The sequence below is a fragment of the Pristis pectinata genome, chromosome 1 (assembly GCF_009764475.1).
Source record: "Pristis pectinata isolate sPriPec2 chromosome 1, sPriPec2.1.pri, whole genome shotgun sequence".
NCBI lineage: Eukaryota > Metazoa > Chordata > Chondrichthyes > Rhinopristiformes > Pristidae > Pristis > Pristis pectinata.
The window spans coordinates 115,716,130-115,730,521 of NC_067405.1; the positions used below are offsets into that span (position 1 = coordinate 115,716,130).

Below are 14,392 nucleotides of genomic sequence, written 5' to 3' on the forward strand. Positions count from 1 at the left end.
TGATTTTTTCTTACTGTTTTTATTCCTCTTTTCTCTGATTCTATTCACTCACTTCCCATGCTTTACTAATTCCCTCCAATATTTTTCCTGTTATTTGTCTTTATCCCCCTCTACCCTTTTATTTCATCAGGTAGAGAAATGTATCACTGTTCACGATGCTCATGAGATCACAGTTCTGCAATGATATTTTGGTTCGTTATTAAAGCATGGTTCCAGAAAGTTGCTTATGGTCTGCCACGGAGAAGGTTCCTCTCACTGACCAATCTTGCTCTTTGGCCAGCAATTTCTGGAGGATTTGTTACTCTGTGGTCCAGTTATTTTCCCATGTTATTCATTGGTGTATGTGTGTGACACATTGTAAAGGAAGTTTTTGTACAATATTTCTGAAATCCAGAATCACCCAAACTTGCATTTATATTGAATCAAATCACCTTGAAATATCTCAAGGCAATGAACTATTCCAAAATGCAAGACTACACGTAGACAAATTCTTGTGCCAAAGATGCTCCAATCACGAGATGACCGACCAGTTGATCTACTTATTTTTATTGCATTTGTTAAAGGAAGAATCATTTGTTAGAAACTAAGAGAACTCCTGTTTTTTTTTTGGATATTAAAACTATTTCATTATACAAATGAATCACTGGAGTAGTAAAATGTCTAAATATTTTATCCCAAGGACTGGTACGTTAATGGAGACACAAGAAAGACTGCAGATACATTAATCTTCTGTTAGTAGCACCCAACTATTGAAATAAGATTTATACAAGAACACAAGAAAATAGAAGACACTTCAACACTGCCCCTTCCCTTCAACCAACCAGCAAAACCCTAAATCACCACAATTTAGCAACACTATGACCACTTTGCACTAAAATGGACTTTTTTTTTGTTCTGTGTTCTTTCTAGTAAAAATTATGCATAATTTATGTTTTTCTTGTGAATGCTGCTTATATGATGTTATGTGCCTGTGATGCTGCTGCATGTTTTTCATTACACCTGTGCATACACATACTTGTGCATATGACAATAAACTCCACTTTGACATTCAATATGATCACAGCTGGTCTAAGCTGGCCTCTACTCCTGTACCAGTTCCCCATAAACCTCAATTTCTCGATCTTTCAAATATGTATACATCTCCACCTTGAATATATCTAGTGATCTGGCCTCCACCACCCTCTGAGGAAAGAATTCCAGAGCCTTATTACCCTCAGAGAGGAGAAATTTCTATGCACATCAGTTTTAAATGACCAGCCCCTTATCTTGTAACTAAGTCCTCTTGTTTGTTATGCTCCCACAAATGAAAACATCTCAAAACCTCCCATCATGCTACCTTAGGATCTTATATGTTCAAATAAGGTCACCCTTTCTTCTAAACTCCAAGGAGTACAGACCCAAACTCTCCAGCCTCTCTTGAAAGGACAACCCTTTCATCTCAGCAATTAGCCTGGTGAATCTGCTTTGGACTACCTCCAATACTACTATATCCCTTTTTAGGTAAGGGGACCAAAACTGTGCACAGTATTCCAGGTGTGGCCTCACCAACACGCTGAGCAACTATAACAAAACTTACTAATTCTTAAACTCCAATCCCTTTGCAATGAAGGCCAACGTGGCATTTGCTTTCTTAACAACTTGTTGGACCTATCTGCTAACTTGCTGTGATTCATACACGAGAACATCCAGATCCCTCTGACGTTCACTCATTTGTAGTTTCTCCCCATTCAGATCATAATCTGCCTTTTGATTCCCCTTACCAAAATGCATTACCTCACACTTCACCACATTAAACTCCATTTACCAGGTTTGCGCCCAATCCCTCAATCTTTCGATATCTTGTTGCAGAATTGCAATATCCTCATCACAATGTATCTTTCCACCTATTTTCATACCATTGGCAAACTTGGAAAACTTGCATTTTGTATCCTTTTCCAGGTCATTTATGTAAATTGTAAACAATTGCAGGCCAAGAATCAATCCCTGAGGTACTGCACTAGTTACATCCCTCCAACTTGAAGAGGACCTGTTTATTCTAACTCTCTATTTTCTATGTGACAGCCAGTTTTTAATCCATGCTCACACACTTTCTCGAATACCTTGGGCTCTTAATTTATGCACCAGCCTCTTAGGTGGCACCTTGTCAAATACCTTTTGGAAATCTAAATACAATAAAGCTATAGGTCCCCACTATCAACTCGCCCCATTACATTGAGTGATACAGCATGGAAACAGGCCCTTTGGCCCACAGAGTCCACACCCACTATCAACAACCCATTTATCCTAATCTGACATTAATCCCATTCTCCCTACATTCTATCAACTCCTCTCAGATTTTACCACTCACTACACATTAAGGGGCAATTTGCAGTGGCCAATTAGCCTATCGACCTGCCAGTCTTTGAGACATGGAAGGAAACTGGAGCACCTGGAGGAAACTCATGCAGTCACAGGGAGAACATGCAAACTCCACACAGACAGCACCCATGGTTAGGATTGAACTCAGGTCTCAGGCACTGTGAATTCAAGCACATCTGTCAAACATGAGGAGTTACCTTTCATATAATCACCTCAACTAAGTTTGAATATATTCAGCTTTCCTAAATGATTATTCAATACCTCTGATTCTTGACTCCTACAGCAAAGCTGGAAGAAAGACATCCCAAACCACACTGGAATCTACATCAAGGCCAGAAAGGAGCAGGTACCCAGTAGAACCCATTTCAGCCCTGATGTTTCAGCAATAAACTGAAAATTCTCATTTCAACTTGCTTTTTTTTTCCTTGAGTGTGGTATAAAACATAACAATAAATTACTTGTTCTCAAGTATCTATACTATACAGTAAGATTTTCTGCATTAACAAAAGAAAGTCCGGTCAGGAATTCTCCCACAATTGCTCACCCGCATGTCCATTCAGCTGCCGTGACATGAGCATCTCCTCCGTGATGTGAATACACATGTCAGCACTAACATCTGGAGCCAGTTCATTCATCTGCTCCAAGTCCTTGGGATCATCAACCAGCATTTCTATTTCTAGGACAGAAAAAAAAACACACACTTAGCTCCAGCATATTTCTAGTGATCTACTTTGCAGCATTACAATTTCACATGGGATTGGAGAAAGGGTAGCATTTTCTCAGCCAAGGCCAGCTTGAATGGTGCGAGTCCTGTACTGAAAGTCAAAATCAGCCTTTTGCAACCCGGCAACTGAATCTGAAAGTGACAACCCCAATCTGGGTGGAAAGAAATGATCTAACATAACACATTTATTATTTGGGGTTAGTTTGTTTCTTTATTACGTTAACTGTCCTGGCAGAATAGGTGTGAACACTTATTCTAAACCTTCCCCTTCCAGTGGAAAAGTTTCTAACTGCCAGGCAAAAAAAAACCAAATATTGAATTGTAGATCTATTACTCAGGTTCCTATCATCTTTTGCCAACTGTCCACAGAGCAGGGTGTTAATGTTATTTGCAGTTTTATGGGTTGGTCAGCATTTCTGTTTTTTTTTATATATAGAATTATGTTGTGGTGCAATCACGTATAATGTAACAATTCTGAATTCCTAATTACATTCAACCATTTCTTCCAATATCATATGAAAAAGCAGCTGCTAAGGTGTTACAGAAGTCCCTCCCTGAACAATGTGGTGCCTACGGAGGAGAAATGCCATGAGCAGTAAGTCACAAACTTCAAGGCAGCCATAGATACAGAAGGCAAGTACACCCAGCAGCCAACACACACCCACAGGTTTACCATTAGCAACCACAGACAAATTTCTCCTCCCGTAGGTATGAAAAGAGTACTCCATTTTTTCCCCAGTTGCTGTTTTCAGACTTGAAAAGACATGAACACAAGAACACAGGAGCAGGAGTAGGCCACAGCCCTTCATGTCTGCTCCATCATTTAGTAGGATCATAGCTAATCTACACTGGCCTCATGTCCTCTTCTACACCATTTCTCCATACCCCTCTATTCCTTGATTAATCAAATATTTATCCACCTTCACTTTAAATACTTCTAATGATCCAGCTTCCACCACCTGCCAGGGCAGAGGATTCCAGAGATTCATCCCCCTCAGAACAAATTTCTACACATCTCAGTTTTAAATGACCATATCCTTATCTTGCAGTTACGTCCCCTTGAAAAGTCTTAGAACGATCATACATTTTAATGTGATAAAGGTTACCTGGCATCAGACTTTCAAACATCTCCAGCAACAGGACAAGAGCATTCTGGAGGGCAGGTTAAGGCCAAATGAAGGGAAGTTTAATTTTGCACAGGAATTGAGCTGATGGAAATGATGAGCCAATGAATTCGACTACTTGAAGGAAGAATGAACCCTCTAGCAAGTCTCAGCTACATGAAAGCAGAGGAGACACAAGATCTAGGACTTTCAGCATAAGTGGTCACCCACTAAGGATGTACAACAAAAGAAGGAATTTCTTCTCTCAGAAAGATGAGAGTGTTTGGAATTCCCTTCCCTGGAGAGGGTAGGAAGCTGGGTGTTGAATGCATGCAAGGCTGAAACAGACAGATTTTTGGATGCTAAGGGATTCAAGGATTTTGGGGAACGGACAGTAAAGTGGAGCAGAGGCCAAGATCAGATCAGCTATCACCTTTCTGAATGGAAGAGCAGGTTCGAGGAGCTTGGTGGCTCATCCCTACTCCTATTTCCTGTGTTCTTGCAAGATAAAATCAAATCATGGATTTCTTTATCTGAACCAGTTTTGTAAATCATGATGCATTTTGCTAAAGTAATCCAAATTATTGAAGGTGCTTGAGAATGGAGCAAAAACTACAGATGCCAGTGATCTGAAACAAAGACAGAAAATGCCAGAAGCACTCAGCTTTTCAATTTATCACTTTGGATTCTGATAAATAGTCAATCTGAATCATTAATTCGGTTTCTTTCTCTACGGATGCTGCCCGACCAACTAAATACTTCTGACTTTTTCCCTATTTGTTACATTTGTTCTCTTATTCTACATTTTTTTGATAGTACCTCTGCATTTTATGAAGTGCTTTGCAAAGGTTTCATTTTCTTTAAAGGATTTTATAACTTTGAGCACCAAATCACCCTTCAATACAATAGTCAGACTCTTTTCAGTCCATTCTTTATGAAGTATTGGATTTCCTGTCAAAAAAGTAAATACATGCTTGAACTGTAAAAGTTCAAGTTATGATCTTCTGGGTACACTGCAATAAATGTTAATAATCCAGAAACCAAACAATCTGGTTCTTCAAAGTTTATATATCAGTCTGAAAGTAAGGCTTAATCAGAAAATTTTACCGAAAATGGAGGAGAGTTCCCAAGACTGAAATTGCAGGACACGACTAAGATTGAGAAAGATGAGCAAAGACCCTCCACCACCGGTGTGCAGTGGCTGCAGTGATGCCGTCCACAAATGCACTGCAGTTACTCACCTAGACTATTCTGACAGCATCTCTCAAGCCCGTGATCTCTATCACCAAGGACAAAGGCTTCAGGCACATGGAGAGACCACCACCTGCAGGTTCCATCCAAGTCACACACCATCCTAACTTGGAAATATGTCACCATTCTTCATCAACTGTGGGCCTAAATCCTATCCAACAGTACTGTGGGAGTACCTTCACCAGAAGGACTGCAGCAGTTCAAGATGGCTCACCATCATTATCTCACAAGCAATTAGGGATGGGAAATAAATGCTAGCCTTGCCAGTGATGTCCACATCCCCTAAATAAAAAGTGTTGAGATAGGGTTATTGGCTTGGTATCAGCACGATTCAATTTTAAAGAGCGAAATGATAGGGCAACTGATTTTAACATAACCAAATTACTGAAAAAGATGGAGATGATTACTTTTGCTACCCTTGGTTTTGAAGTTTCTAGTCTCAACAGTCACTACAAGGTGCTCTAGCCAAATGGTGACCGACCCATCCAGGATGAAACATGCCGATGAAAAGTCATCAACCTGACACGTTAACTCTGGTCTTCTTTCCAACAATGTTGCCTGACCTGCTTCCAACTTTTCTTGCTTGATTTTATTGTAGTGAAGTCTGTATCATGGCACAAGTACTCCGTGGCTGTTACCTCAGCAACAATGACAACAGCTTGCAGGAAAAAGTCCCAAGGGTCTTCACACAACTTCAATGCTGAACTCCAGAAGACAGTATTAAGCAGCCTAAGTAAACACTTAGTCAAAGTGGTACTCTAAACAAAGAGCATACTGTAAAAAGATTTAGAGAGGGCCAAGTTGGTTGAAGGAGTGGCCAATGATTGGGTGGAGAGAATGAGGGTAGAGGTGACTTCTCCAAGTTGGCTTGAAAGACGTTACAAAGCCACGTGTGAACAAGGTGGAAAAGGGCTTTGAACATGGGGTGACGATCCTGATTTGGAGCCATCGAGAGAAAAGGTCAGTGGGAACAGAGGTGATGGGTGGGGAAGACCAGGTGACATTAAGGATAAACACAGAGTTCTGAGTGAGCTGAGGATTGTGGAGAATGGAAGATCCAAAGCTGATCAGGGGAACAATGGAGCAGTCACACGAGCCCTGCCAATTTTCCCCTCCCTTGTCCTGACTCCCATTTTCCTTCACTTCTTGTGAATACCTTGGAATGTTCTTCATGTTAAAGGCACTATATAAATGCAAGTATATAAAACACATGATATGAAAGTTCAGTTCACAGCTTTCAGCTTGGTTCCTTATCCCTTTTGATTAGATTTTTGCTGACTTTGAGACTTTTTAAACATGAGTCATTACACACCTAGTGCTCTATTGGGAATAAAAAAGAAACTCACATTTATAATGAATCTTTCCTAACTTCAGAGTGCTGCAAACAACAAATTTCTGAACAGCAGTTACTGTTGTAGAGCAATGCAGCAGACAATAAATGCACACCAATGTTCCACAAACAGTAGGACCAGATGATCAGGTTCATGGTGGTTTGTGAATTATTGTTGGGTCATGATAAGGGGATTACTCCCTTAAGGCTAATCAAAATAATCATGACATGTGATCTTTTACATTCACTTTAGAGAGTTGTCTAACCACAGCATCACCTCTAACTGACTGATGGCACCTCCACCAAGTCCGATAGCACCGCACCAAAGAGTCAGCCTAGGCTATACATCTCCTGAGTCAATATCCTATTTCCCCATTAGGCTTCCCCAAAGAGAACCTCTCTCTATTTAAGATAATTTTTAAGGAAAATAAACAAATAGGTCAGGCTGCATCCAATGGCCATCTGTGGCCACCCACCAAGATCCTTATACCTGCATTTCTAAGAGTCCTCCTTGTGCAGATAATTACTTTCTACAGAGGGCTCCAGCTGCAGAAAGAGGCCATGAGATACACCTGATATCAGAAATATGATCTCTTACACACTGGCTAATGGTGTTCAGAAGCTGGCATTCGATTCATTGGTCACACCTGAGGTGTCATTAATTACATCTACATCTAGAATACTTGGCCACAGGGAATAGTCTTCACGATCTCAAAGTAACAGCAAGCCAGATGCAGACCTGAGCCATGCACTGCAAAGACATCTGCAGCTAACATTCATCATATGACATGGCCATCTCAGCCACAGTCAGCTCTGTCCTCGCATCTGCTTTCATCTTACATGAGACATGCTGCAACGTCAATTTGTGGGGGAAAACGCGCTACAATTTCAAATAGAACACCCTCTGTGCAATCACCGTGAGCAGCACCACCTCTACTCCAGCAGCCTTCAAGCACAAGGCTGGAAACCAGAGCCCTTCCTCTTCTCTGCCAAGTCTCTTTGCTTTTTACCTATGACTGCTGCTTTTCTCCTCCAGGACTGGCAAATTTTGAGGGGAACTGCCTTTGAAGTCTTTCCAAAAGTTTGGAGAGATGTAGGCCTCTTACTCTGTGACCTCACTTGACGTAACCACAATATCTTACATTTCAAATCTGGTCCAGCCATGAAGCAGTCTCCCTGTGCACATTCAAAGCTTTGTATGGACTTCCAAATAACAATCAAAATAAACTGACCCTTGAAAAAAAAATGGGCAAAGACCACACAGGTCAGTCCGACTGGCTGTTCAAGAAGCTATCTGTTTCTGACTATACCAAATAAGGGAAAGTCTATCTTGTTTTAAGAACAATTGCTTATACCACACAAGTATGTTACAAAAAATTACAAATTTATTCTTTAAAAAGTATATTGTTGCAAAAAAAATGTTAATCAGAAATAATTCTCAATTGAAAGCATTTATCAAGATCAAAACTATTAATGTCCATCCTGACCCTCCACCACCCCATGATATTGAATGGGAGGGTATACTCAAGGCTGATTCAATCAATGGCCTCCCAGGCCAACTATTCCACCCCCACTTCCTCGCAAGAACAGCAGTGAAAATTTCTGCAGATCAGCCTTGCACAACAAAATGACTCGTTCCATGGTTTGTTCAAAGTGTAATTAAGCAAAAGGTGTTATCCTTACTCAGAAAACACTCCCTTAGAGATGTGCTCTGCAAGCAGAACAGAACATGTCATACCACTCTTGACAAATAGAAGTCTTACAAAGGCAAACTGTTTGAAATTCTCTCTTCCATTCTCAAAGCAGAATGCCTGGCATGCAAAAGAAGCCATTATGTTTGCTGTCTTATTTTACTTGTTAATCATATCTGTTTGTACAGTAGTGACTGTGTTGGGTCTTACGATAGTAATAACAAGTAAATGAAGCGGATGCAATGGTAGCTTGCAGCACTATCCAGTTGGATTACCATCATCCTGTGAGTCATCCTCTATTCTGTCTTTCCCACCGCTCTCGACGCCCGAGGTGTGTGAGCTACCGTGGCTGGTCATTGAGTTGCAGGATTTGAGTTTCCTATGAAGGATGTGTCCACTGAAACTGTCCTCTGGTCCAAGGTCCCTGTGTTTGGTGTCTGCCTCGATGCCTGAAGTGTGAGAACTGCCGTGACTGGCTGTAGAGTGTCTGGAAAGACGTTTATGTTTCATGCTGCCTGCGCTGCTGCCACTGGCTCTTGATCGCTTCTCCAACTGCTCAATATCCATTTCCATGGTGTCACTGATGTAAGATTCTCTGTACTGCTTCTTTTCTTCAAGAAAATAACAAAAATCATAATAGCATGTTTACTTCCAAAATATTCATTAAATAAATGCACTAACAAATATTCGCCACAAAATTCCATGCAAAACATGTCCACATATATAGCTGATATAGTATTAAACTAATTTTTTAGATGATAGATTAAATAAACAATTAAACCCAAGAGCAATTATAGAGCCAAAAATCCATTAAAAAGGTGTTCAGGCAGTGTGTTTATCAAAAAAAACGATTTATGTGAAAAACCAATAGATAATGTCTTACTAAGCTAGTCATCAGTGCTGATGCAGCCTCTAAAATTAAACTTTAAGCAAACGCTCCAACAACATTATTAACCTCATTGTCACAGTTCTGCGTAAACACATCAACACCGAGTATAGTTATGGTCTTCAAATAAAAAATACTAATGTAGGCATTGAAATATCCAAAGGATAATGCAATGGATGAAATTAATCATGTTCTTGTGAAAAAGGTATTTCTTTACTTGGCCACTGACTGGGTGGAACAAACACTGAATGAAGATCACGTTTGGAAAGCACTCTGGAGAATTGTGTGAACCCCATTACCAGACTGCATAGTCTGAGTGATGGGCTTACTATGAAATTCCACAGTATCTGAAAAGGCAGGCTAAAGCAGTGCTACACAGGATGGTCTGCACCAGTCTTGTGCAAGGCAGAAGAGTTCAATTTCAGACCATGGCCACTGGGCACTCTGGGCCAAGGCCTTTCTTCTGTCAGCTCTGCCACCACAGGCTCAAGCTTGGACTTGAGTCCTGATAGCATTGGGCAGGGGAAGAGTCACAAGAATCCGGGTGCAGGAGATATGGAGAGGTACAAGCAGGTGTCCTGTATGGCAGTCAGCCAGGTGGCGAGCAACTAATTGGTTCAGGGTCTGAAGAGAGGTTAGTTAGACACACAATCGGGTGGGCTGAAGTCATGGGAAGAGAAGGGGACACAAGTTGGAGTGAATGCTAAGAAAGCTACTTAACCATGTGCCCGCAAGATGATAATGTGGAGAATAAAAAAAAACATGATCATGTAGGGTTAGTGTAAATGAGTGCTTGATGGTCAGCATGGACTTAAAAGGATGCAGCACTGAAATGGCCCTTCAGCCCACTATGTTCTGCAACAGTAGAGTCGGTAAGGTTGAGACACATTCTCCATAAGGTGGCTAACTTCTGGAGTTAAGGTCTGCTTCATTGATCAGCTTGTCGCTTCACAAGAATATTGCACAAGTGATGAGAAAATGTATGCTGCATACCACTTGATGATGCCATGCACACTCAGGTTTCAGTGCAAGCACATGCCCCACCCGAGTACCTGATAGTACTTAGTGATCCAGTTTTAGATAAAGTCACTTGCATAGTGCACAGACCACTGCATCATGTGAAAGAATTTCCAGCTGTTTCCCTTTGTAAACTTAAGAAACAAGAATGTGTGAATTCAGATGGTGCCATCTGGAAATTCACAAACATTTAAATTTCTCTTTAATCTAGACACACCCTAAAGTATCTCTAATTTTTCCTGCCTCTAATAAGACAATTTTTCAAATGTCAAAACGCTGCAGGTTTTTGTGATTTTCAAAATTAAAGAACATGCTGTTATTTTCAGGCAAGTGGTCCAAGCACAGCTCACTTTAGAGAACAAAACATTGGCATTCTGACTCTGAAGAACGACATGCCGCTTATCATATTTCTCCTGGCAGAACTAAAGAAGCAACAAGAGCTGATTAGCAATTACACTGGGCTGCAGAGAGTAGTGGACAAGCCTGGTCCATCGTGGGCACAGCCCTCCACACCATTGACAGTATCTACAAGAGGCCCTGTCTCGAGGTGGCAGCATCTATCATCAAGAATCCCCACCATCTGGGTCATGCCCTCTTCTCACTGCTACTGTCAGACGAGAGATACAGAAGCCTGAAGTCCCACACCATTAGGTTTAGGAACAGCTATTTTCCTACAACCATCAGGTTCTTGAACTGACCTGCACAACCCTAATCCTATCCCTTGCACTATTATAGACTTGTCTCTGATTGTAATTTTTTGTCACTAATGCCTTGTGTCGCACGGTCTCTCTTTTTCTCGCCACTGTCTTGTATAATTTGTGTGTTGTCTGAACACGTGTTCCTGTGATGCTGCAACAAGCAAGTTTTTCATTGTACCTGTACCTCACCGTACTTGTGACATGACAAACTCAACCTGGCAAACAATAGTTAAATTCCATGGAATTTCAGGCTTAACTAATAATACTACTTCTACAATATTTGGATTTTAAAAATACCTTCATTCTCTTCCAGTTTCCTGACCTGTCGTAGGACAGGCTGCAGGTTCATGTAGAGACGATGGCTGTTACTAAGGAGCTGGAGCAGGTGCCTGGAGCGCATGGGACAGCCAGTGTAGTAAATGAGTTTTCTAGCCGAAGGCAAACCATCCGGCAGGATTTCAAATTTCTTCCCCTGTAAACAAAGGAAAGTGTCTGTGCAATCAGCATGGAGCAAACCAAAATTATGTATTACTTTAAGCTTAGGCCTATAGATTCAAAATCATTTATAATAAATTACATACCAACTTAACAATATAATTTTAAAGATAACTGAAAAATTTAAGGGATTTATTATAATTAAAACCATTCTTATAGAACCAGAAAGGAACATTTCAGAACGTTACACAATGTTAAGGTATTCACTTGTGAAGAAGAAATTTGGTATAAGTGATTATGTGGAAGTACTGCTTTTGGCAAAGTTCTGTGTTGAGAAAAAGATTAATTTGCATCACGTAAGCCTTACTTACCAAGATTTTGCCATGCCTGGGAGATGTGGCAGTGCATTATTGTGTCAAGCACTGTGCTAAAGTAGTATCTTCAGTGAACTATTCATCACCTGTGACCACTTAAAATAAGCATATTATCTTGATACTTTCAGAATAGTTGCATGAAATACTGGGGGTCAATACATTCATACTCAAGAGTATAGCTCCTTTGTATGAAGTTTCTGATCTCAAGTGCTCCCTCAAAGAGAGTGCAAAGGCCAAGGGCTTCCCAACAGACAGTGAATAAATACCAGTGGCCCAATGACCCATGGCCTCTTTAATGACCTCCTAGTTGTTTGCCTGAAAGAACAAAACATCTGACAGGAGATTGAGTGCATTATTTGGTACCTTGATCCGGGTGTGTGGTGGTGTACACAACCAAAAGCCACTACACCTGGAGCGCTGGCAACCAAATTTTGGAGCATATTAGTTGGTCAAGGCCAAGGAAACACCAGGTACTTGGGTACTTCCGTTTCCTCCCACACGCCAAAAAACTATTGGTACATTAATTGATTGCTGTGAATTGCACCTGGAGTAGATGGGTGGCAAGAGAATTGGGGGTGTTGATGGGCATATGAGCGAGAATAAGTTACAGGGAAGTGTGCTGGAATGGGAATGTTCTAAGAGCGAACATAGATTCGGTGGGTGGATTGGTCTCCTTCTTTGTTGTAAGAAAATATGATAAGTGAAATAACCAGCAGAAAATGGTCAACTTCTGCTTTGTTTCAGTGGACCACCTTTGAATTTGTCAGTTTTTTGATGCCCGACCTGCTCCTAAAAGGTCCAATGTATTCAGCTTGATGATACAAATGTGTTTTTTTTCCAAATATTCAGAAGATGAGCACATCACCAGCATACATTGCCCATCACTAACCACTCTCTTAAACTGCTGCAGCCACTGTTATGTGGAAAATTCCAGGATTTACACCTAGTGGCAATGAAGGAAAGGAGATGCATTTCCACATCAGGATGTTACATGACTTTGAGGAAATCTACTCTTGGTGATGTTACCATGCGACTTGCTGACCTTCCTCCTTCTATGTCATGGAAGCTGCAGACACCGGAGGAACTCTTGAAGAAGTCTCGGTAAGCTGCTGCAGTCCATCTTTTGGCTGGTACACATTGTAGCCACAGTGCAGGGCATAAATATTTAGGGTGGTGAATGGGGTGCCAATCAAACATAATGCTTTGTCCTGGACGATGCCAAGTGTCTTGAGTGCTGCTAAAGCAGCACTGCTTTGGGCAAGGGGAGAGTATTCCATCACACATTTGGTGTGTGCCTTCAAGATGGTGAAAAGCTCTAGGGAAATTAGTGCCCGAATCAATTCTGCAGAATATTCAGGTTCTGACTTGCTCTTGTAGCCACAGTATTTATGTGGCTGGTCCAATTTAGCTTCTGATCAATGACGACTTTCCAGGATGTTGATGGTGAATCCTTTGACAACGTCAAGAGGAGTTGTTAGAGTTGTCCCTTGCTGGAGAAGGCCATTGTCAGACACTCGTGTAGCATGAATATTACTTCTTGTTATCAGTCCATGCCTGAACATTGTCCAGCTTCTGCTACACAAAAAAGGTACTCTCTCATTATCAATGGAGATAGGAACAGAACTGAGCAGTGATCAGTAAGCAACCCTACTTCCAATCATACAATGGAGAAAAACTCATTGATGAGGAAATTAAGATGGTTGTACTGAGGAACTCCTGTATTGTCTTAGGCCTTCCACAACCATAACAAAATTTACTTTGTGCTGTGTACATTCTGGGCAAGTGGATGGGTTAACCTGATTTCCTCTGACTTCCATCTTACTTTGGTCCTTTAACGTCACACTCAGCCAAGTGCTGCCTTGAAAACATGGGCAGTCAATTATTTATCATCACTGTAATTTAGCAAAGCTTGGACCAAAGCTGTAATGAGACCTGGAGCAATCGGCCCAAGATGGAACCAAAAGAGAGCATCAGTGAGCAAGTTCTATTTGATAGTATTGACAATGATACCTCCATCACTGTGCTGATGATTGAGAGTTGATGAATGGGACAGTAATTGGCCAGATTGGATTTATCCTGACTTTTAAGAATAGGTCACATCTTGGAAATTTTCCACCTTGTGTTGTAACTGAACTGAAACATTTTGGGAAGGAGTACTGTCTGGTTCTGGAGCACATCTTTAGCATTTAACATTTTGAATGCAAGGTGAAATATTTTTCAGACTGTGGGAATGAAAACTTGGCAGCACAGCTAAGCAGATGTGTGGAGATAAACTGCAATTTTCTCAAATCACTGTGTCATGCAGGTATTTAAATCTTCATGGTTGTGCTTTTACTGACAGCCTTGTGATGATGATTTTCTCCACCAGAAACCTGCCAGCTGGTCAAATTAGTTAAATCGTTTACAATTTGATGTTTGAATCTGTGGAATGTCACCACTACGGTTATGTTACGGAATACACATTCTGTATTCATTTGTCCACAAGGCAACTACTTCACAGTAAAAGTCTGATAACCTGGCACCCT

At 40.9% G+C, this 14,392-nt stretch overlaps 1 protein-coding gene across 1 annotated transcript in view; it reads right to left on the reverse strand.

Annotated features, from left to right (window-relative positions):
• Positions 1-14,392, reverse strand: part of frmd6 (FERM domain containing 6) — a 108,891-nt gene that overhangs the window by 15,307 nt on the left and 79,192 nt on the right. The window contains exons 10-12 of the mRNA XM_052025443.1: positions 11,356-11,530; positions 8,733-9,068; positions 2,903-3,034 (exon numbers count right to left, since the gene is read on the reverse strand). Of these exons, the coding sequence (XP_051881403.1) occupies positions 2,903-3,034; positions 8,733-9,068; positions 11,356-11,530 (643 nt within the window). The remainder of the gene's footprint in view (positions 1-2,902; positions 3,035-8,732; positions 9,069-11,355; positions 11,531-14,392) is intronic.